Source organism: Gracilinanus agilis, chromosome 3 (genome assembly GCF_016433145.1).
Source record: "Gracilinanus agilis isolate LMUSP501 chromosome 3, AgileGrace, whole genome shotgun sequence".
Classification (NCBI taxonomy): Eukaryota; Metazoa; Chordata; class Mammalia; order Didelphimorphia; family Didelphidae; genus Gracilinanus; species Gracilinanus agilis.
The window spans coordinates 123224168-123249372 of record NC_058132.1 but is presented as its reverse complement, the minus strand read 5'-3'; the positions used below and the strand labels follow the sequence as shown (position 1 = coordinate 123249372).

The 25205-nt window shown below is 36.5% G+C and overlaps 1 protein-coding gene across 1 annotated transcript in view; it reads right to left on the bottom strand.

Moving 5' to 3' along the window:
* WDFY2 (WD repeat and FYVE domain containing 2) overlaps positions 1-25205 on the bottom strand; it is a 175995-nt gene that overhangs the window by 37893 nt on the left and 112897 nt on the right. Inside the window, exon 4 of the mRNA XM_044668246.1 lies at positions 2714-2768. Coding sequence (XP_044524181.1) covers positions 2714-2768 — 55 coding nt within the window. The remainder of the gene's footprint in view (positions 1-2713; positions 2769-25205) is intronic.

Sequence of the window (25205 nt, the reverse complement as noted above, 5' to 3'; positions counted from 1 at the left end):
AGAGAGAGAGAGAGAGAGAGAGAGAGAGAGAGAGAGAGAGAGAGAGAGAGAGAATGAATACACATGCAAGCTTTAGCTGACTGTATCTTTCAGTTTCTACCTTCCTCTAAATTTCCAGCCCAGTTTCCTTTCAGGAGGCCTTCACAAAAGCTCCCTGATGGAGCCCCCTTCAGTACAACTTTCCCTTTTTCCCATATATAGTTTTGCAGAGTACCCTGGGCACTTAGGGACTCAATGATTTGCCAAGACACACGGCCAGGGTATGTCAGAGGAGGGAGTTGAACTCAGGACTTGACTCAGAAGCTATTTCTCACCCACTACAAGAAGAAGTTTTTCATAAGGGCTTATCTAAACTGTCCATTGAACACTATATTATCTTAATGTTATTAGAATATTAAAAATATGCTATATGACACCATCATGACAGACAAGCCCTGACTGATCCAATAGGATGGCCAGGGCTTTCATGATAATCCACACAGCTGGAACTGTCAAGCCTGTTTCATCCATCTAGGGTAGTTTGAAGTGAAATGAGAAAAAAAAAAATCTGCTGGTAAAAAATCTTAGGGTGTGTGCAAGTGTGTCTGTGCAGGCAGGTGAAGATCTGCTCAGAAAGAGATAACTATTTTTTTAGTTTTTTTTTCAGATCAGAATAATATGATAATCAATACTTTAGCACCTACTATGTGTCAAGCACTGAGCTAGGTGCTGAATAAAGATGATCTTCTTTCAAGATTTATTAACATAATAAATAAATTAATTATTTATTAGCAGTCTATCACTTGGTCAAAAGCATTAGGAACATGCTACCACTTAAGAAAAAGATTATTCCAGTCCAAAGATGGTGAAAAGAAGATTGCAGACAGAAGAGCCTAGGCAGTTGTCTGCATGGCTAAAGATACCATTGGTAATAATATTCTTGTATGACAGACAGCCAAGACATATGTAAGAGCATCAGTTCTTCCCATGGTGCTGACATGTCTATCTAGATGGAGAGGCAGCTAGATAGATATGTAACTATAACATTCTCTTCCTCTTCCCCTCCCACTCCTGCCTCTCCCTCTACTTTTCTCTCTCCATCTTCTTTTTCCTCTCTTTTTCCCCTCTCCCTCTTTCCTTTTCTCCCTTGCCCTTCCCCTCTCTCCATCCTAAATGGCTTTGACCAATAATAATCATTAGGTTACAATACAATCCCAAGGCTGGAAACAGAAATGAATGGAAGCTGAACCTCTAATCTGCTTGTTAGCACTACACTGTAACTCAAAATGCAATAAATGGTCTTATTTGACTGGGATGGCACTATCCTGGTTTAATATAATTTAAGTCTTTGCTCAAAATTCACCCAATTCTGTTGTTATTAGTGAAGAAAGAGAATGGTGAAGTGTGATCTGCTAACTTTCCTCTGGCCTTACTTCTCTATCCTCTGGTAATGACCAAAAAGGTGCTAAATAAGGAAAAGAAATGCCAAGATAGAGATAGCCATCAGCTGCTATACCTCTCTCAGTGGATAATGAAAAAAAAGGCCCCTTGAAGTTTAAAGAAGCATGAAGAACAGCAAGATATTAAGAACAACTGGCACTAGTTTTTTTCTCCCAAATAAACATGGCTACAAAAACTGGAATGAATCTATTACAGAATGTCTTTGTTTAACTGCTGTAGAAATTAGGCTAAAAAGAATACCATCAATTCTGACCAGATCAAAATTTTGCCAGCTTCTCCGAACAATTATACCCCTTTCTTTGTGGTCAGATTTCAGGCTTTCTGATAGTATTAAACATTTTAATAAGATCACAAATCAAGAACTAGATGGGACCTCAAAGATGATCTAGTTCAATTCATTTTACAGATTAGAAAATTGAGGCCACCAGAGGCTAATGTAACTTGCCTAAGGTCATATAGGAAGTCAATGGCATATCTGGGATTCAAACTCAAGTTTCCACATTTGGTATTCCATGATTATGGCTTTTCTTTTACTACACTATGTTACCTCAATAGATGACTACAAATAAAAATTACTGATATTATTTTTTTCATCACTAAATGTTCCAATCTGAAAATATTCTATGTATTCTTTAATATTGTAACCTAAAACCTCACTATGATGGGAGTATTTAGTTAATTACATTATATAGTAGCCTTTCCAGAAGGACTTCAATTGGGATCCTGCCAATGCTGAAGGACAGGGAAATGTCAAGGGTTGTAATTAATTTTTTTGCCTTTCCTGAAGGTTATGGTAAGGTTTGAAATTCTCTATTATTTCCTTAATAATCCATACTTGGAGGAAAGGTCAAGTCAACATCTAAGAATCTTTTTTTCTTTGCCAATTCAAAAAACCTCATCCAAACTGGAGTTTTACCAAATTTTAGAACTCTTATGAGGGTAGTGACTTTTCCCTAAAATAGCAGCTTCCATATAATTTTATCTTCTTGGCATATTTTCTGAACCTTAAGACTTCAAGTATGAAAGTTGGAAGTGGTCTGAGGTCAGTGAAATATTGCTGCTATTTAAAATGTCTACAAAAAGAGAGGGCAGGAGGAGAAACTTTCCATCTACTTTCTTCAAAAAAGAATTTAATTCAAAAAGAAATAGTGACCTTAGCTATAGTTAACGATGTCAGCTCTCTGGACATTAATGACAAAGCTGCCCACTAAAAGCATCAAGACATATTTTCTTTTGAAATCTAGCTTAAAGGATATAAGATCCCTACTTTTACCTTGGTAGTTTTTCACAGGAGTCATCTTGTTGTAATCTTCTGATAAAATAAATTCCTGTAAAATAATAACAATAGCAAATTAAAGAAGTCTATCTTAAGGAAGAAGACAGTTGAAGCTAAACCATATTTGAGTTGCTTTGCAAAGAATGAACAATTCCCAACTATGTCTAGTGCCTTAGAATTTTGCTCGTCAAGATAATGGTATCCTCTTTTCAGGTCCTTTTTGATCAAGGCTTCTTAACATTTTCTGTGTAATACACTTTCCTGGCAGTCTGGTAAAACCCTTTTAAATGCACAAAATACATAGGATTATAAACAAAAGCAATTATATTTAAGTAGTTATCAATGCAGTACTGATAATTACAATAATTGAATATTTAAATTACATTTAAATATAGTTACTAATACCTATCAAGACTTCTCTATTACCCTGAAGGGTATCACCCTCCTCGCAGTGCCCTCGGCTCTCAACCTAGGTGTCACCCATCAACTCCTGGCTATCTATCACACTCCCATCCCCATATATTCAATCTGTTGTCAAGACCTATAGATTTTATCTTCATAACATCTCCTGCAGACGTCTCTTTTCAATTTGTCCCCTTCTCTCCTTAAATACTGCCACTACTCTGGAGCAAGCCCCCATTCCTTATGTCTGGACTATTAGAATAGTCTGCTGCTGGGTCAGCTTCCCTCTCCCACTCCAGTCCATCCTACACTTAGGCTGCCTATCATCTCTAGGATCAAATGAAAAATCCTGTTTGGCATTCAAAGCACTTCATTACCTGTTTTTCCCATCTTTCCAGGCTTCTTATAACTTTATACCTCTCCATATATTCTTTGATCCAAAGACACTGGCCTCTTTTTTTTCTGTTCCTTACACAAGGCATTTCATCTCTCGAATCCAAGCCTTTTCAAAACGGTTATTCTCCTGATACTCCTATACCTGGAATGTTTTCCCTCTTCACCTCAGCCTCTTGACTTCCCTGGCTTCCTTTAAAACCCATCTAAAATTCCACCTTTTACAGAATGTTTTTTTCTGATTCCTCTTAATTCTAGTGCCTTCTTTCTGTTGATTATTTCCTACCCATCTTGGATATAGCTGTAAAATTAAATATATAGATATTTGCATGTTGTCCATCCCATTAGATTGTAAGCTCTTCAAGGACAAGGACTGTCTTTTCCCTATATTTTGCAACCTCAGTTAGCACAATATCTAACAGTGTTTTAAAAAGTATTGATTAACTGACTACTTACTATTAGAAATAAGTTTAGAGATCTTATTAAGAATTAATTAGTTAATTAATTATTAAGAATTCCTGCCTTAGAGGGTACAAAAATATCACTATCCTAAGGACATCTGAATATTCTTCACCTACAATTATTAATGTGACTTTATTAAGCAGAAGAAAATTTGTACCAAGTCAAAAGCTTCCATGTTGGCTAATAATGAACAAGATTTTTAGTGTTTATTAGAACACTACTTTTCTACTTTATGGTAGTTTGAACCTTATGATTCGCAAATGTATGCATGTAGGTACTAAAAAGTAAGCTAGAATCCTTAAATATATTAGTTTTCTCCCTCATGGTTAAAGATCTGGATAGTGGATTTAAAGTCCATAGGTGTCTCAATGGCTAAGTTGAGGAGGTATGTAAAAGATGACAGTTAAAATTTAATTTTAGATATATTAGTTGCAAGCAAACATAGACTTATAGATTCCTGTTTTCTTTACATATATATCATAGAACCTCAAACATAATAAATCATCTGTCAGTGGAAGCCAGTACATTTACAGATGAGCTCTGACTAAATCCAGATAATCACTGTTACTCAAATGTAAAGAGACTTTGAAGGAGAATTTATATTATAAATATTATAAATGTTAGATGGGAAGAAGAGAAATGGATTACAGTTAAAGAGAAGATTCTGCAGGCAGAGAACAGCCGCATGCTAGGAACTAATGATGCTGGATTCTGGAACACAGGGAGGAGATAAAGAGTGAACACCAACAGTCACTGGGGGCTCTCAGGCTTCCTGTCTTTTGAGCTGTCCAATCCTCTGGAACGGAAGATATCAAATCTCTGTTGTTTCTAACTTTAAACTGATCAGTGTTTCCTGCTTGCTGAACGTGTTCCCAACTCCTCTGATGATCTGTGACCAGCTAACCTGTGTTGGTGAAGGCCAGAAGCCAACTCCGGCCTTGCCCAACTAGGGTTAAACTCAGCCATAAAGGATTCACCCTGAGGAGACTAACAGACCTGTTTATCCTACAAAACTAATCTGGGAGGATTAAATAGAGTCAGGTTCGCTAGACAGGGTTTTGGTGATTGAGACAGACAGGTCAGGCCTCAGGGAGCATCAAGTCACAGAAGGCACTCCATGAGGGGTTTTAGAAGGTGGGCAGCTAGTGAGAACCCTTAAGAGTTAGGGAACTCTATTCCTTTAATCCTCCCCTTCAAAATATCTTGTTTTCTAATAAATCCCTGACCTGTTTTTACAACCTGGTCTGAAGACTGAAAACTCACTGGTCCAGTGAGGAAGCTCTCAGACTTTCTTCCCTGAGGATCACTGAGGATTCCTGAGGAATCCAATCAACTTCAGTATCCTATTATCAACAACACCATCCTTTTTAGGATAAATATTTCATATGCCAAAGCCACTAAGTGCCTTGAGTTATGTAGAATAAACAGAGCAATGAAACTTATTACAGGGCATTCAAATCTTTGATAATTTTTTTTGATGATTTTAATTAGAGAAAATTAGAGAAAGTCAGTTCGATTGGTTAGATTTCTATTCATTATGTCTAGTCCCCAACAACCCTGTAGTTGGGAATAACCACTAGTCATTTTTCAAACTTTGACAAAACAAGTTGGCATGTAGGGTTACAACATTGATGCCATAATTCAGCATCTGTTAAGGGCTTAAAAATAAAAATAAATCTTTTAGAGAGGAAGGATTTTGAATGCTAGAAAACAGTGATAACAGAGCTCTAAAGATTCTCAGAACCTTTACTTGGAATTGCTTAAGGATGGATAAACACTTTGAGACAAGGAACACAGCAGTCCAGAGCAATGTGCATGCTATATAAGTTCAGAGTTGGACCCATGCAACATTTTGCATATGAGACTTGGTGATGAACAGAAGAAGTGAGTCACTTTCATTCCATATAGGAGCAAAAAGTTTTTTAAAAATCCCTTTAGATAGGAGGCCTTTCCTCCTAGTCACTAATGCCCTCTCCTCTGAAACTGCCTTCCATCTATTCTATACCCCAGTCAATGAATATTTTTTTAAGCATCTACTATGTGCCAGCACCGTGTTAAGAACTAGGGGTAATGGGAAAGACAAAAGACAGACCCTACTCTCAAAAAAACTTAAAAGTCTAATAAGGGAGACAACACATTCAAATTATGTAAAAGCAAGATATATTTAGGATATATAATTAACAGGGGAAAAGCACTAGAATTAAGAGGGATTGGGAAAGACTTCCTATAGAAGGTGGGATTTTAGCTGGACTTGAAGGAAGCCAGGGAAGACAAGAGATGACTTGAGATAGAACATTCTAAGCATGGGGACAGCTAGGGAAGATGCCTAGAGATGAGCAGTGGAAATGTTTGTGGAATAGACAGCTGGTCAGTGCCACTGGACTAAAGAGTATGTAGTAGGAAAAAGACTGGAAAGGTAAGAGGGGGCTAGGTTATAGAAGGTTTTGAGTACCAAATGCAGCATTTTGTATTTGATTCTGGAGGCAAATGGAAGCCACTATAGTTTACTGAACTGCAGGGTGGGATGAGGAGGGGGGGGGGGGGGAGTGACATGGCTGGACCTGTGCTTTAGGAAAATCACTTTAGGGGCTGAATGGAAGCTGGACTATAGTGGGGAGAAATTTGAAGCAGGGAGACCAACCGTCACTGCAATAGTCCAAGTGTGAGAAGATATGGGCCTGCCCTAGAGTGGTAGCACACCTGTGTGAAGATGGGATTAACTCTCCCCTATTTATTCTTTAGATTTTAGCCACCAGGAATGTACACCCCCCACTTAAAGATTAAATGGGGGGGGGGGTGTCTATGACCTATGTGTGCTAGTGACAAATCAAAAACAACTGACTGCTCCCTGAGCAGTCTGAAGCAGTTTGTTTTTCATTTGCCATTGGTCCATGTAAAAGTGGAAGGAAGACACAGTAAGTGGCACAAAGGACTATCTTTTAAATATGATGGTAACTTCCTGTGAGGAAGTTTTACCCTTCAGACTAGGCTAGAATAATTCATTCTCTCATTCATTTTCTTTCTTTCTCTCTCTCTCTCTCTCTCTCTCTCTCTCATTTTCCTTACTTTCACTCTTTCTATTTGTAAATAAACTACCAAAAAGTCATTCTGACTTGAGTCTTTCATTTGGAATTAAGTACTTAATTCCTGGCGCCCATACTCTTAAATATTCAATCCAACCATAATTTTACCCTTTATTCCTGGGTTTCAATTTGCACTGCTAGAAGACACTTATAATAACAATAATTAGCATCTTATACACAGCACTTTAAGGTTTGCAAAACCTTTTATGAATATCATCTTACAATAACCCTGAGAGGTAGGTACTATTATGACTCATGAAACAACCAGTGAAAATGCCAATTATTGTTTATTTCCAATCTTTTGACAACTTACTTTCGCTGAGATATCTTCGAAAATTTCTCTCACAGTTTTTTTTTAATTATAGCTGCCTCCAAAAAGAATTTCTTCTAAGTGGACTTGGTTTTGGTCCAACCATTCTCTCTGATTTTGTCTTTTTAAGGGGCCATTGCTACTTGTGCTAAATCTGAGTAGCACATAAGGGTCTAAAATGTTAAAGAATCCAAATGTGGTAGTTCTATGACTAGTGATGATGGAAACAGAGCACAACAGAAATCCTTGACCAATCTGTTTGCTTTTTCAACTTTTCGTGGGCTCCTGCCAGGCATATATGTATAAAGCCCAGTAGGATGATGTGAATGAGTTAGCCCTAATGACAAAGTTTCTGCTGCCTTGTTTTTGCCTACAATGCTTTTGTTCTGTTTTATGAGGGGATAAGGTTCACAATCTTCCATTGTCAACCTCCTAATATTCTACAACAAACATGCTTATATTCTAAACTTAGTGTGTCATCCATGGCTGTCATGTTTCACTGCACAGCAAGGAAATCAATTATTTGCTAGCTAAGGTAATTTCTGGAGCCTAGGTTTCTGCCCTGTGAGGCCTGTTTTCAATCAATTAAACTTCTATAGGAAATAATGGCAATCATTGCCAATAAATTGACCATTTTCTACTGCCCATTTTTTCCATATCAGTAACTCGTCTGAATGTCAGGTTTAATATATTATTTGCAATTGTCCTTTCTTCCTATTTGTTGTTGATTTTGACCACTGCTCTGGGTTGATATTCTGCCTACATATAGACAGGTGATCCTAACAGAATTCCCACGGACATAACCAATCCATTCCTGTCAATTAAGAGAAAGTTGATTTCATTTTTGTCGTATTATTTAGTATTCTAAATGTCTAGGCCCTCCAAGTTTTAAAAAAATATTCAAAATATGTAGATAATAAGACTTCTGAGTAGTCTATAAAGTCTTTGTTCTTTTTCATTTCTTAAACCCTAACTACATTTCCATATAACATAATTTTTATTCTCTTCAATTTCTTCTCATATCCTCCCATTAGTCTCTGCCATCTTTACATTGGGGCCACTATATACTGAAGTCTAATGTTTGCTAGGCTTTATCCTTTCAGTTTCTACATGGAATTTTTCTGTCTTCATCTTTGGCATGAAATGTTGGTGTACAAGCCTTCAAAGTGGTTTTTGAAGTGCTTATGCCCACCAGCATGGCAAAAATTGTTCCTCCAAGTCCTCTGGTTTGTCTCACGTCTGTGAGTCAGCTTTCCATTCACTTGCAACTTTCTTATATACTTCTGCTTTCATTTGTAATAAGCTTATCAATATTAGTGCTTCAGTTCTTCCGATGGGTCAAAGACTTATTCAGAGTACAGACAGTTAAAGTTTATAGATGATCTAAAAGCGATGTGATTCCTAACACACTTTGCTCCCTTTGTACCATTTCACAATGGAAGTAGACAATCACTTAAGACTAGGGAACACAAAATTTTTTTTCTCTATTGAGTTGCCATGCCTAAAGAATTCATCACTGACTGGTCTTTCTCCTGATAATAATACATATCTTCTGTTGGCTACTTCATAATATAATGTGTTCTTTCCATTCACTAAATAGAAGAGCATATTTAATACCCTCTGATATTTGTAGCTTGGCAACTCTGATCCCTTTTGATTAGGTGTAGTGTAGGAGGTGAGTATTGAGAAATACTTGATATACAAATTCTAAAAGACCTGATCCCTAGTTACAAACTGCAAAAGAAATTCCCAATGAAAGTTCTAACCAATTTGATTCATATGTTCCAGTACAGAGAAGCACTTACCACAAAATACTAATGAATTAGCTGAGAGTAATAACAGACAGTAATTAACCTTTCTGGATAAAGAAATAATACTTAATACAGAGATGAAGGGTATTTTTCTTGGAGAATCTTGGGTAAAATGTAGTCAGGAACAGAAATCAGTGATTCCTGGAGTCTCATTATTTATACAGTTTAAATCTCTTCCTGGATAAGTTTGACTAGGTGCATAAAATTTGATCATGGATATCACCTCAGGAAAGAATTATGATCCCATAAATGCATGCTGGCATTCTACCTCCAACCAGCATTCTAAAGGAGCCACCCCATAGGAAAAATATTGACACAAATCCAGCCATTTGGATAGTAATTCTCTTGAATGCTATTCTGAATAATCAAACAAATGATGAGAACTCCTGTAGAGAGAACACACTAGTGGCAAGATGCTAAGGCAAATCATTATAGAACTGTCAAATTTTATAGATACAAACATATTATTTATTGACTCTAAAAAAACTTTACCTATTTTCCATCCCCCAAAGCAACACAACAAATACCACACATAGATTGTAAAAGAAATAACATCACCATCAATATCAATAGTTATTATGACCTTAAGCATATGTGCAAGTGTTTGTCTGCAGGTTTATTAATATAGCCACATCTTTCCCAAGAGGAAAAGAAAGCAAAAGGGCAAAGATGAAATAAGGCAATCTGGGTTAGCATGCTGCCATTTGTTTACTCTTACAAATCTGAAGGTAGGAAATTTCTCCTGAAAGCTCTTGAAGGCAGAGCTTCTCAAACTTTTTACAAAGCCAAAACATTTTATTTTTCAGTTGTCTTTTCAAATGAGTTTTTAAAAATCTGCTAATAGTACCACATTTAGCAAGACTTAAAAAATCTTTGAAATCAATTGTTGATGTTAATTTTATGCACAATCTAACAATATCACCAACAACTCTGTAAGAAGTATGGTACTGCTTGATATCAAATAAATGTTTTATGATTGAGAACAACATGAGAGATCCTATACTTTACATAGCTCATAAGAGTTTCACAAAGATTTTTTATTTTCCTCTTTATATAAGCTAGAAAGAGTACTGTTTCATTTGATTATATTTTCTTTTTATAAATTTGAGGATTTTGGGGGCAGCTGGGTGGCTCAGTGAATTGAGAGTCAGGCCTAGAGACAGGAGGTCCTGTGTTCAAATCTGGCCTCAGACACTTCCCAGCTGTGTGACCCTGGGCAAGTCATTTGACCCCATTGCCTACCCTTACCACTCTTCTGCCTTGAAGTAAATATACAGAATTGATTCCAAGACGGAAGGTAAGGGTTTTTTTTTTTGTTTTTTTGTTTTAATGTTTTTTGATAATTTTCCTTGTAAATTCACCATTTCATTCCTAAGGGCCTTTACAATTTTGCCAAAGCCATGGAAATATGCATAGTTTTGATTTGGTAGCATAACACAATGCCTATATGAGGGCTACTAGAAAGAAACTCACTCATTATATTTAAAATTTCTTATGTATTGGGTATCTGAACCACTCTCAGTGTCTTTAATGTTTTTTATTTCTTTTCTCTTTAAATTTCCAGATTTTACCCAATTATCCATAATGACTGCTGGTATAAAAAACTAGCAATACATGCACACAATAGACATAACACCCTGCCACCTCCATATGATTATTTTAGATGATGATCAACTGATTAAAATTGTCACAAAATTATTGAATGCATTCAATGATTAATTTTTAGAAGAGTAAGAAGTCCACTTTTTAGTTAAGGGATTGAGGCTGACCAGTCAGTCTCCAATGCTCTCTCACACTAGCTGAATAAAGCTATATGCACCACTAACAGAGACAGCAGAGTAGACAGATTTGCACACAGTATTTGCCCAAATTTACATTTTCTTTCTTAATGGAAACTCCTAGATATTTTCATGGAAGCTTGGGGGTTCCAAAGAATATTGGTCGAGAAAAGATATGTAAACAAATTGGGAAAATCCTGCACGAAGTCTAAAGCTGAAGGAGCATTAATGGTCCTTCAAAACATCCAGTAAGTAGTGCCAAGTACCCGAGATTCTTATTCCATCTCGGTCTCTTCTTACTGGTAATATTTTACTTCAGTCCTTGTTGACTATATTAATCAATCAACGAGCATTAATTAAATGACTATCATCGGGGAAGCCAGAGAGTCAGATCTGAAGATAGGAGATCCTGGGTTCAAATCTGAACTCAGACATTTCCTAGCTTTGAAACCCTGGACAAGTCATTCCCACTCTTCTGCCTTGGAACCAATACCCAGTATTGTTTCTAAGACAGGCAGTAAGGGTTTTTAAAAAATAAAAAATGCCTATCATGTGCCAGGCACTGTGAATACAAAGACATGATCGGAGCAAATAAGTATCTATCTGTCTATCTAATCTACTTATCCATCCAATTTCCATAGAAATTGTGCCAAGTAGTTCTTTTCTCCTTCATTCTCTGTCTCTTTCTCCTCCCCACCCCATAACTTTATTCCATATCCTGTTTGGTCAATGAAAGGGGAAGTATATTTCAAATTACATTTCTAACCAGTAAAAATACAGATATATTCCAAAACAAATGATGTGAGAGATCAGCTCATAATGTCCAGTAGTTAGTACTTATTTTTTAAATAGATGAAGTGTTGAAACTTTTGAGAAAAACAAACCAAACAATGAGACTGCCTGCTGAAAAGAGGAAATTATACTCAGCTGCTGCCATAAAACTCAAATTCATTGTGATAGCTGCCAACCATTAATCCTACATGTGGATGGAGTTGGTGGGAGATGCTGCAGGCTTTATGTTTAAAGTTTTAGATTTCTTAGAATTTTAGAGCTGAAAGAGGCCTTGGAGACCATCTGTCTAATTCATTTATAAAGATGAGGAAAATGATACCTATAGAAATTAAATGACTGAACCAAGTTATCCTTCTAGTTAATGGAAGAGCCTGGATGAAAACTTGTTTCCTCACTTCTGATTAAAAAAATCTTCTTACTATATGACAGGCATAAATCAAAGGAGATTTGCAAATGGATAATTGATTCCTTGGAGGGCTTCATATTTTATCTGGATAAAGAGTAAGATGTTGGGGGGACTGCTGAAAAGGATACACACTGATGCCCATGATGTCAATGGAGCTGTGAAGGAAGAGCAATTTATGCAGTTACTGAACAGTACATACCCTCTGACCCAGACCTATAACACAAGAAAAATCCATGAAAAGAGGAAAAAGTCCTATAAGTATAAAAATATTTACAGCTACTCTTTTTATTGTGGCAAAAAAAATCTGAGAACTAAGGGGGGGATGACTGACCAAATTGTTGGAAATAAATGTAATAGAATATTGCTGTGCTGTATGAAAATATAAGAGATATGGAAAGACATGAACATCTGATGCAAAGTAAAATGAGCAAAACCAGAAGCACAATATATACCTTAATACCAATCAATATTCTAAAAATGGACATTTCTGAAAATTTTAAGAACTCCAGTGAACTAAATAATCAACTTTCTTTTTTATTAGTCTTCTGAAAATATAGTTATCTACATGTCACTGCATTTTTTCTCTCCCTCCATCTCTCCTTTCTTCCTTCCTCTCCCCTCCCTTTCCCTTCCCCTTTACCTTCTTCTTAGAATTGATACTAAGGATTGGTTCCAAGGCAGAAGAGTGATAAGCCCTAGGTAACTGGGGTTGTGACTTGTCTAGGGACCCGGCTAGTAAGTGTCTGAGGCCAAATTTGAACCCAGGACCTCCTTTTTCCAAGTCTGGTTCTCTGTCCACTAAGCTACCAACCTGACCTATTTTTCTCTTTCTCTTAAAGTATTAGTTACAAAGAGTAGCTTGATAATTAAGGAAAAGGAGAAGAATGAATATATATATATATATATATATATATATATATTTTTTTAATGAATATGACATAAAAACAAAAGGAAGCAAAAAGAAAATAAAAATTTTTTAAGCTGATAAGTATGGTCTTTCAAGTTATATTTTCTAAGGACTTAAATGGTGGCCTAATAAACAAGGCAGAAGACACACAGAAGATCACTAAATGTACCATCAGCATTCTCCCAGGTCTCTAGGCTGGACAACTCAAGGTTCCCGATTTCCTTTCTCTCTTACTTGCCTTGCCTCCCCAATCATTATAAACAACCTAAATTCTTACTCCATCTTTCTTTCTAATCTTATTGCTACTACTCTACTTCAGTCCCAGTTAACTCTGTAAAATCCACTGTTGCCTCTTGTCTCACTACAGACAGATTATGTATTTTTTTCCTAAAACACAATTCTAAACCCAAAAAAACAATCACTTGTAAGGCTTTCATTATCAGGTCTGGAATTCAAGGTCTAATTTCTAAATTCTAGATCTAGGTTCTAAATTCCTCAGTCTTAATTTCAAGGCCTTTCATTATTCCATTAGACTGTGAGCTCCTGAGAAAAGGGACCTTTAACCCCCTTTCTTTGCATCCCCAGCACTTAGCACAATGTCTGGTACATAGTAGGTACTTAATAAATGCTTGTTGACTTTTCTATTTTTTTTTCAAGATATTCCCCTTAATTATTCCATAACACAACTTAAGAGTTTAGGGGCAGAGAAGGGGGCACACATAGATGGCTCGGAGGGTAAAGCCAGGCCTGGAGAAGGGAGATCCTGGGTTCAAATCTGGCCTCAAATACTTCCTAGCTGTGTGACCCTGGGCAAGTCCCATAATCCCATTGCCTAGCCCTTATTGCTCTTCTGCCTTAGAATCAAGTATTGATTCTAAGGCAGATTGTAAGGGTTTTAAAAAAAATTTTTACCAGCTCTAGAGGGGAATACCAGGCAGTCAGATAGGTATAACCTAAAACTTTTCTAGGAAAAGAAAATAGCCAAGTACTCTAGCATCCTTGCTAAGAAAATCCCATAGACAGTAGGATCCACAGGGTCATGAAGAGTCAGACATGACTGAATAATAACAAAAAACTTTTCTGGAAAAAAAATCTTTATTATGAGTTTAAGAAACAAATAAGAATATTTCCATATGCAAACAACAGAAAAAATAGGATTGCATATGAAACAATGAGTCTATGATGTACATCTTGTTTTTTCCTTTTATATGTATGAATTTTAACACAAAAAAAATTTAAGAGGTTTTTTAGAACTTACATAATACTTATCCAAAGGACAGATATGAGCCTATAGCCTGAGACTCTGAAAAGGAGCTCAGGAGACAATACAGTATGTATAGAGAGTGAAAAAACAACATTGGATTTTTTAGTTCAAAGCTGTGGTTGAATCCTAGCTCCATATTAATGCAACAACTTTGGGTAGACTGGAGGGAGGGTTAAAGGGGTGGGGAGGAGAAAGTGGGGTTCACTGTGGGGAGGGCAGGGGGAAGAAAGGGGGGGATTAACTATGTGTGATATCTCTCAGTTTTTTCATCTGTAAAATAAGAGGGTAGGACTAGATGATCCCTAGGGTCCTTTTCTGCTCTAAATTCTAAGATCATATAAGGGGGAGACAGAGCTCTCAAGGGAGGAATTCTGATAATGCATTTCTGAATGATTCAGATAAGGAAATAAAAGGAAAGGAATTGCAGAGAAAAGACTGAAGTTGCTGCAAGTAAAAAGCATTGTTAAGCTGAGATTTTTATAAAAGGAAATATACAAAATATGAAAAAAAAAGGAACATAAAAGGAGACTACTGCAAAATGGTGACCAGTGTGCTAAGGACAGTAGAACTGTCATATCAAGAAATCTAAAAACTCCATAAAGTGCTGAAGGGCTTGCAAAAATACTAAAGACAACCCCAAAAGGGCATTTATTTTCTTTAGGCATGTCAGAGGCAAGGACAGGGAAAGAACTCTAAGATCAGAGTTCCTACATCCAAGTCCTGACATATGTTACCTTGGATAAAACACTTATTCTCCCTTGAAACTTAGTTTCCTCATCTGTAAGATGAGACAGCAGGGCCAGATAACCTTGGAGGTTCCTTCTAGCTCTAGATCTATAAGCCTAAGGGCAAGCACTTTGGAGTAGAGGAAAATAGTATCAACCAATTCAATTCAATAATTAATTTTTAAACCTGTTTAATAAAGAAGCACAAGAAAGGAGAACTGCTTAACTTTTTGTTTCCTTCTGAATTATTTACTAAGGAGAATCCTTTTTGAACCAAGATATATAGATCGAAATGGTTAAGAATTGAAACTCAAGATAGGCAAGGAGATAAGATAGTTGTTGTTCAGTCAATTCAGTGATGGTCTCACTTGAGGTCTTCTTAGCAAAAATACTAGAGTGGTTTGCCATTTCCTTCTCCAGCTCGTTTTACAGATGGGGAAATTGAGGCAAATAGGGCTAAGAAACTTACCCAGAGTCACATAGATAATACATATCTGAGGCTGAATATGAATTCAGATCTTCCTGACTTCAGGCTTTGCTTTCCAACCAATAAGTCACCTATCATCTAATATCCTAGATGAGTTCAAATACCAAGTCTGAGTATTCAAATAATTTACAGAGTATCATTTTTTAATGTTTACTGGGGATTGTTCAAGAATTATGAAAAATTAGACAAGTACTAAAGACTTGAAGATAAAAAAGTTTATCCAGATTTTCAAAAACAAGAAGAAAACACATAAAAAATAGTAAACATCTAGAACAGACTATTAAACCAATGATTTGTGGGCATGTAGAAAGGAAAGTAGTAATCACTACAAGCCAATGTAAAGTTCTTCAGGAAAAAGTCAACCCTTGCTAAATTAGCAAAGATGACAAATTATGGGAAAAGTCAATGTTGGTGAGACTGCAGAAAAACAGATCCTCACATGCAACACTGGTGAGGCAGTCAATTAGGCCAACCATTCTAGAAAATAAACTGGAATTACACAAATAAAGTGGCTGTAAGGCTGTAACCCAGAGATTCTACTGGCAGACAGATACCCTCAAGGAAGTCAGTGACAAAAAAAGAAATGTTCTGCTTACAACAAAACATGCTCACTTTTCATGAAGACAAGAAAATAAAAATAAAGTGACCAACAACTGAAGGAAAACTAAACAAATTGTGGCACATGAATGTTATGAAATATTGAATCTGAAGTGAGAAAAGAGGAACATGATAGATACAGAGAGGAATTCAAGATGTGAACTGAGGCAAAGTGAAGCAAGCAGAGCTGGGAAAATAACATGCACAATGGCTACAACAGTGTAAGTGAAAAGAACAACTACCACAAAGCATCTGAGTCAGTCACAAAACTAAAAAGAACAGGCTGGAGTCCAAAGAAGATACATGAAGGCATCTTCATCCCACACTTTGCATAGGTGGGGACCAACAGGGATAGAACATTGTAGAAAGCAATAACATTTTTGATTAATGATTGGCTTCATTCATTCTCTTATCTTTTTTTTAACGTTAAAAGGGATGATTCTATGGAAGGGGTAAGAGAAAGGATGCAGGGGAAATCTAGATGATATAAAAATCTATTTTAAAATAATAACAAGCCAAGTCACCCTAACCTTTGGGACAAGATTACTAGCTTGCTAAATCAGGAGATGTGGTTTCAATTCTTATTAATTTTTTTCTATATATCCCAGTTCAAATATGATTCTCCTTAGTGAATAATACAGAAGGAAAATAGGAAGTAAGTAATTCTACTTCCTAGTTCTTCTGTATTAAGCACCTACATGTTTAAAAAGTAATTGTTGGCTTCTTGAATTGAATTGGTTAATACTGTCTAGTCTACTCCAAGTTGCTCTGCCTTAGGCTTATAGATCTAGAGCCAGGAGAGACCTCAAAGACCATATAGTTCAGCTGTCTGGTCTTATAGATCTGAGTCAGCTAGATGGCACAGTAGATAGAGGTCAGTCAGGAAGACTCAACTCCCTGGGTTCAAATCTGGCCTCAGACAATCACTAGCTATGTGACCCTGGGCAAGTCACTTCAACCTGTTTGTCTCGGTTTCCTCATCTGTAAAATGAGTTGGAGAAGGAAATGGCAAACCACCCAGTATTTCTGCCAAGAAAACCCCAAATGAGGTCATCATGACAGAGAAGTGACTGAACAAAGATCAGGAAAAAGCAGATAAAATAAAGTTTTGGGGCTTCAGGAATGAATTTCACAAAATGTTTCAAAATATACTTGTGGACAAGAAAGAAGTACATACAAAATGGTCAAATGTATAGATTCAGAGAAATCTGGGAAAACATGCAAAAACTGATACCAGGAGAACAGTTTATACAATGATCACAACATTGTAAGCAAAAGCTATCTCAAAAGATTTGAGAAGTCTGAATGGAGCAATGAGTAATCAGAATTTCAGACAACTGATGATGAAGTACCCTTTCCAACTCTTGGGGAAGAGACAATATTTCCAGATATAATCATTACAATATAAATTTGTTTTGCTTAACTATACTAAGACTTTGCTAGAAGGTAAGATGTGTGTGTATGGGTAGTAATAAAAAAATTTTAATTAAAAGAAAAGATAGGTGTAACATTTAAAAATGTTTAAAATTTAAAATGTTAAAAATACAAGGAGGATGAAAGATAGTTTTATAGAGGAACAAAGATAAGCAGGGCAATGTTGGCGCTATCACATTAAATTTAATATACTGTGGGGTAGCGAGATGGCTCAGTGGATAGAGAGCCAGGCCTGGAGCCTGGGGGTGGGCTGGGTTCAAACCTGATCACAGATATTTCCTATCTGTGTGACCCTGGGCAAGTCACTTAACTCCAATTGCCTAGTCCTTGCCACTCTCTTCTGCCTTGGAATTGATACTTGACATGGACAAGATTTTTCAAAAATTTAATGTATATTATAAGGAATGATCTGCATGTAATAAATTAGCAGTTTCCCCATTTTCTTGTCTTCTTTGTATGTGGAAATATTTGTGTACACTGATGAATTTCTATTTCACGATACATTCTTTTCAAAAATCACCTCAAGGGTACAACTATAGTAGCACTTTGTCTTTCTTGTCACTCATTGTTAATACATAACTAGCTCATTCCCACTTTTTAAAAATAAGACATATATAGAAATATATATGTGAATGTAAGCATACACGAACACTACATAACTACATCTTTTATACCACTTCTCAAATACAAATAAATACAGGTAATACACTATTGTTCCTTCACCCAGCATGTGTTCCTCTATCGCCTTTGGTCATTTTTAATTTTAAATGCTCTGCTTTGATATTATTCTAAGATTCCATGTAGCCTCACCAGAAGACAGATAGGGAAAATAGGTTTCTGCAGCTTTGGATTTCTAATGAGGCAATCATATTTCCTGAATGTGATATGGCCTGGTCACACACACACCCTCCAACTGCCTCATTGTGTTCCAGGACTCGGTGCCATCAGTATCATATCATCTCTGAACAGGAATATTTGGAGAACCTCATCAATTACCTGTGATTTATGTGGTGCTTTATGTTTCTCATTTGACTCTCATAATAAAGCTATGGGGGGGTATTTTTATCCCCATTTTACAATGAAAAAACTAAGGCTCAGGATAGTAAAGCAATTTGGCCAAGGAAACATGGCTACTGTACAGCAGAGATGGAAAAAAAATTAACTCTAGCCTCCAAATCCAATACTTCTTCCATTCTACCACTCTGCCCCCCCCAAAAAAAGCTAATTAAATTTGGTATTAATAGGAATATGGTAAAAGACAATAAAGAGGTGCTAATTTCCTGTCCTCTGGCCTGGCCAAACCACACATGGACAACCGGTTGTCCTGAGCCCCATTTTTTAGGAAAGATAAACCAGAAAGTATTCAGATGAAAGTGACCAGGAAAGTGAATAACCTTGAAATATCAATGAAATCAGTTGGAATAATTAAGGATATTAAGTCCAAAGGGGAAATATGATCTCACTCTTCAAATATCTGAAGATTCTCTGCATTTAATTAAAAAAAAAAAGATCAGATGCACATTGACCTCAAAGGGCAAAATTAAGACTACTATATAGAAATTATGAAGATATAAATCTTGGCTCACTATCAATCAAAAGTGTGTACTATGTGCCTGTACTATTGCTAAGTGCTGGGATTTTTAAAAAAAGCAAAACAGTCCCTGCCCTGAAGGAGCTCACAATTGAATGGGGAGACAACAAACAAACAAATATATACAAACCAGTTATCCCCAAAAGTAGGAAATCCTTAATGGGAGGAAGGTATTAGAATTAAGAGAGGTTGAACAAGATTTCCTGAAGGTGGGATGTTAGTTTGGACTTAAAGGTAGTCAGGGAAGCCAGTGGAGATCAGAAGGAGGAGCATCCCGTGGATGACGGACAAACAGAGAATACACAGGGCTGAAAGACGACTGTCTTATTCGTGGAAGAGTCGGGAGGCCAATGTCACGGGTGGAAGATTACAAGTCAAGGAGTCAAGCATGAGAAGACTGGAACAGTAGAGGAAGAGAACAGGTTAAGAAGGGCTTTGAACACCAAGCAAAGGATTTTGTATTTGATCCTGGAGGCAATGGGGAATCAATGGGGAAACTTCAGGATCAAATTAATAACTTCTTAGCCATTAGAACTAAAGATGGTTGTCTTGGGAAATAGTGAGCCCCCCAATACTAGAGCACTACTTCTTGAGGGTTTTGTTCATGTTTCACTTAGAAAATAGATGATATGTCCTGAATGGTATCTTCCAATCCAGTTAATATCTGCCATTCTCTGAACACATCCTATATTTTCCTTTTTTTGCACAGTTACTCAGATGTTGCTTCCTTGTGGAATGTCCTCTTCCTACTTACTCTCCATTTCTCTATCTACTGGAATACTCTGCAGCCTTCAAGGTACAGTTTAAATGCCAATTTCTCTATGAAAACTTCATTGATTCCCCATCTAAAAGCAAGTCTCCCATCCCCCAGGCCCTATAGCTCTTTGTGCTTACCTTACAGCTATTGGCTAGGTACCTCCACCTAAATAACATGTCATCATTTCAAATTCAATACAGCCAAAAGTGAATTCTTCGTCTTAACCAAAACCATAGCATCACCATCTCCCAGTAACTCAAGAGAAATCTCAATCAAATTCAAATCTACCCTCATATTTTCACCATAGTCCAACACCCCACCCCCATCTAATCAGTAGCCATGCCCTATTTATTCATTTTTTAAAAATCTCTCACCCATCCCCTTTTTGCTCTAGTCAAGCTTGCCTACTTACTGGAACCTAAGTGTGACTGATCTAATTCCAAATCCAGTATGCATTCTATTCACTATACAACACAGCCCAAAAAAGCTAATGAAATTTAGTATTAATTAAAATGTAATTCCTGATCTTGTCCTACCCTGTCCTAACTATTTATCCAGACATGCTTTACCCCTTCTTGCCAAAGAACTCAGGGGCTATATTTCACAATCAAGGATTCCTTGATTTCCCTAGTCAGAAGTGATCCTTCCCTTCTCAAATCTTTTATAACTCTCTAATGTCTTCTCTGCATCCAGCACATTCCAAGCAGTATCACAATTGTCTGTGAACTAATTTTTAACCCCTTATTAAGGCATAAACTTCTTGAAGATAGGAATATCTTATTTTCAAATTTTTATTCCTAGCACATAGCATAGCATTTTGAATACAGTAAGAACTGGACAAATGTTTACCGAAATGATAAGTTTGGTAAAAGTGACTAAAATGTGAACATATAAGAGAAGAGGCAGAAACTTGAAGGAATCCTTGATGTAACTGATGGGATTTTAATTCGAGGCCACTGAAGTACCAATTTCTCATTTCTGGCTACAATACTACAGGACTTCTCTGACTTTTCCATCCAGGGAGATCATTCTAACCTCATCATCTTACAAGATCCCATCAACCTATGTACTTGACTTCACTACTCTCTATCTCTCTGATTGGAGGGTAGAGCCATGAACTCCAAAGCTCAATTCCAGGAGGAGGTTCAGCTCAGACATCTCCCCATTTCTCACCTGGCTACATTACTTTGGGACTTCTCTGACTTTTCCACCATGCCTCTCATTGACTACCTTTTCCTTTTCCCATTTTTGGGTATTGTTTTCTCCCATTAAATCACAAGTTCCTTGAGGACAAGGATTGTCTTTATTTTTTGTATTCAGATCCCCCAAGCTTAGCACAATGCCTGGCACATGGAAGGCACAATAAATGTTTACTGATTGATTTGATTGAAATATATTCTCTTCTGTTCAGTAAAGAAGAGTTCTGAATCTTTGATCCTGTCTTGATGTCCTGCATTTTATTCCAAAACAGGCAATAATAATTCAGGTTTAAGGAATGGCTTGTTAGAATTTGCAAACATGCAGAAGAAAAGTGATTAAAATGTACATTCCCTTTGAACTGGAGACTACACTTCTAGGCATGTACTTCAAGGAGAACAGTGATAAAAAATAATGAACCCATCCACAAAAGAATATTTATAGCAACACAGATGCAGAATAGGTGCTCATGCACTTGAGAATGGTTAAACAAGTGGTAATATAAATGTAATGGAATATTACTGTGCTGCAAGAAATAATGTCTAAATATAATGAATAGTGAGAATAATGGGAAGACATGAACCTATGCACAGGGAAGTAAATAGAACCAGGACAACAATATACATAACCCACAACAATCACACATGAATGTTGTCAGATTATAATGATCAAGCTTGACCCCAAAGAAGATGTGAAAAGGAAACTAACTTCCTGCTTTGTAGAGAAGAGGAGACTATGAGTATGGAACACTGCGTATAACAGCAAACTTCTTTTTATGTGTAGGTTAGTTTTATTGAACTATCTTTTTTTCTCCTCTTGTGTTATAAGGGATGGTTACACACTAGGAAACATAACTGATAACAAAACAAAAGATGATCTGCCAATGATGAAAGAGCTTTGTGTGTTTATTATCATATCAGGCATTTTCTCAATTATTAGATATATTTAATGAATATAAATGATTTCCCTGAAGTTTCCACCATACCAAATGCAAATGTATTACAGAAAAGCTTGTAACGTTTAATAATTGCTAAAATCGACAGAGAACTATTCCTCATATTTGTTTTCATATAAACTTACTAGGTAAAATTGATTTGTAGAATCATAGCATTTAGAATATCTTTCCTGTTTGCCTCACTTTATAGATGGAACTAAGAGGCCCAGAAGTTAAACATTTGGATCAAGTCACTAAGCTAAGTTAATGGCAAATGTAGGATTTGAAACCAGTATTCTGAGTTCAAATCCAATACAAGTACACTTTGTTTTACTTTGCTTCACTTAGCTGCACTTCACAGATACTGCTTTTTTTTTTTTAAACAAACTGAAGGTTTGTGGCATCCTTGTGTTGAGTAAGTCTACTGAGATCATCTTTCCAACAGCATGTATTCATGTCTCTGTTACATTTTGTTAATCCTCCCAATATTTCAACTTTTTCATTTTTGTTATACCTGTTATGGTGATCGTGATGAGGGATCTTTGATGCTACTATTGTAAATGTTTGGGGCACCATGAACTCCGCCCATATAAGACAGCAAACTTAATTGATAAATGTTGTTTGTGTCCCAACTGCTCCACCCACCAGCTGTTCCCTTGACTCTCTCCCTCTCCTCTGGCTTCCCTATTTCTTGAGACACAGCAACCTTGAAGAATATTGCATAAACTTGGGTGATAAAAGCAGCAATAGGGTATGAAAGGATTGACACCAATTTTGTAAGAAGTTCTGCTAAGGGTAAAATGCTACAGAAAAATCTTTTGTTAAAGGAAGAGTCAAATGAAACAGCAAACTTCATTGTTGTCTTATTTCAAAGAACTGTCACAGCTATTCCAACCCTCAACAACCACCACGACGATTACTCACAGTAGCCAATAACATCAAGGCAAGACCCTCTACTAGTGAGAAAGACTCATTGAAGACTCAGGTGATGTGTTGCATTTTTAAGCAATAAAGTATTTTTAATTAAGTAACGTACATTGACTTTTTTAGGTATAATACTACTGCACACTTAATAGATGTAAATATAACTTTTATAAAAGCATTGAGAAATGCAAAGAATTCATGTGACTCACTTTAATGCAATAGTCACTTTTTATCGTGGTGGTCTGAACCTACAGCCACAATATCTCCAAGGGTATAATCTATAGCCACAATATCTCCAAGGATATACCTGTACCCTTTCCCCTATAGGACATTCAAGAACAACATCATTTCTTCTCACAGAGGGGAAAATAGCCCATCATTTACATAAGTCAAAACTCTTTAAATCACTTTCATTTGGCAAAGAGATTACCTAATTTTAAAATAGCTGCCTCCATAAAGATGACAATATGCAGAAAGTCCGAACTTTTTGGCTCTGAAACCCAGAACCCAAACAGCTAATGGACTTCCCAGAGATTGACTGCAAATTGTAGGGGAGAGAAATGGATGGGACCGAAATATATTTCAAATGATACCATTATCTGCATGATTTAAAAAATTTTTTTCATTAAAATTCTTCTCACTTGGTCTTTTGGATATCAGAAGAGTCAAAATTCATAAAAATTCACAGATGGTCCAATTTGGTTATATCCTGTTATGGGCAGTTACAAACGAAAATTAATACCTTTATCTTTTCGAAAGATGGCATTTACACATGCGTTCACTTTATGTCAATGTTTTTCTTTCTACTAAAGTCCTACATCCATGTTTTATCATGGGGTTTGCTAAAGGATATGTCTTTTGAATGTTAACTGACTTCAGAATGTAATAGGTGTACCAAACTGGAAAAGATTCTAATATATACCTAGCAACAAACTACATATCTGCTCCCTACAGACCAGCCGAACTAAGTTTGGAGAGATCCACTCACCACCAGAAGGCTGGCCGCCAAGTAACAAGTACTTTTGATTATAGTAGCTCTTGAACATTGCCAACAAAGGTGCACAATGGTAGTGATCTGCATCAGTGGAGGGTAACCCCCTCCCACTGATGAAATTATGGGCACTTTTGGTACTAAAGTCTAAGTTCTAGATTAGAGTTCATACCTGAATTTCCCCTAAAATCTAGTTTCTACTCCCATGGCTCCACTGAAATTTGGTGTTCCAACAGGTGTAAACTGTAAGAGCTAAAAAAGACCTCAAATATCACCTCCTAGACTGATGCAAACACTGATGGAGGGATTCCCTCTACAATATTCCTGACAGGTCCTTCTATAAGTTTTGAATGACCTCCTAATCATCAGGTCCAGTGACTCTTTTGCAGCCCTCATTCTCCTTGACCTCTATGCACCTGTAGACAAAAATACCCACCCTCAACTATTTCCATTTGTTTCTCTTGGTTTCCATGATATTATACTCTTCTGATCCTCCTCCTGCTCCTCTATCTCTGGCTCTATTTTTTCAGCTGGTTCTTTTATGTATTAACTATTAAGGAGGCCTTTCCCCAAAGATTCGGTTCTTGGTCTTTTAATTCCCTCTCTACGCAATCTCTTCTAGAGACATCTACTGCTATGACATCAATTATTGTTGCATGTAAATGATTTTTTACACATTCATACTTTTCACATTGGCCCTGACTTCACTCCCAAGGCTTGCTTCCCAATTTCCAAATACCAGCTAGAAATTTACACTTAGATATCTTGCTTTTTCTTCAAACTTAACATATCTAAAACTAAATCCATAATTTTCTACCTTTAAATTGTCTGTTTCTATTATTTAGAAATACTCTTCTCCTAATCATTCAGACTCAAATCTATTTTTACTATTTTTTAGTACTGCCTATGCTACAAGTTCTGAAGATTCTTTAATCCTACTATTTCTTGAAGGTGTATTTAACCTAGATATATCTCTATCTTCCTCTTTCCATTATAAATTCAGGTCTTTATCAGGTCACAACTAGATCACAACAGCTTCCAATTATTTGCCATCCTTTTTGTCCCTTCCTTCTGACTCATTTTACTCATTAGCTACCAATTAATCACCATAAAAAACTGATTTAATGTCACTCCTTTTCTTTAAATTTTCAGTAGCTCTTCATTGCTCCCAGGCTAAAGGTCCAAAAGTCCATTAGGAAGAAAGAAAACAAGCATTTATTTACTTTTTATAGTATGTCCCAAGC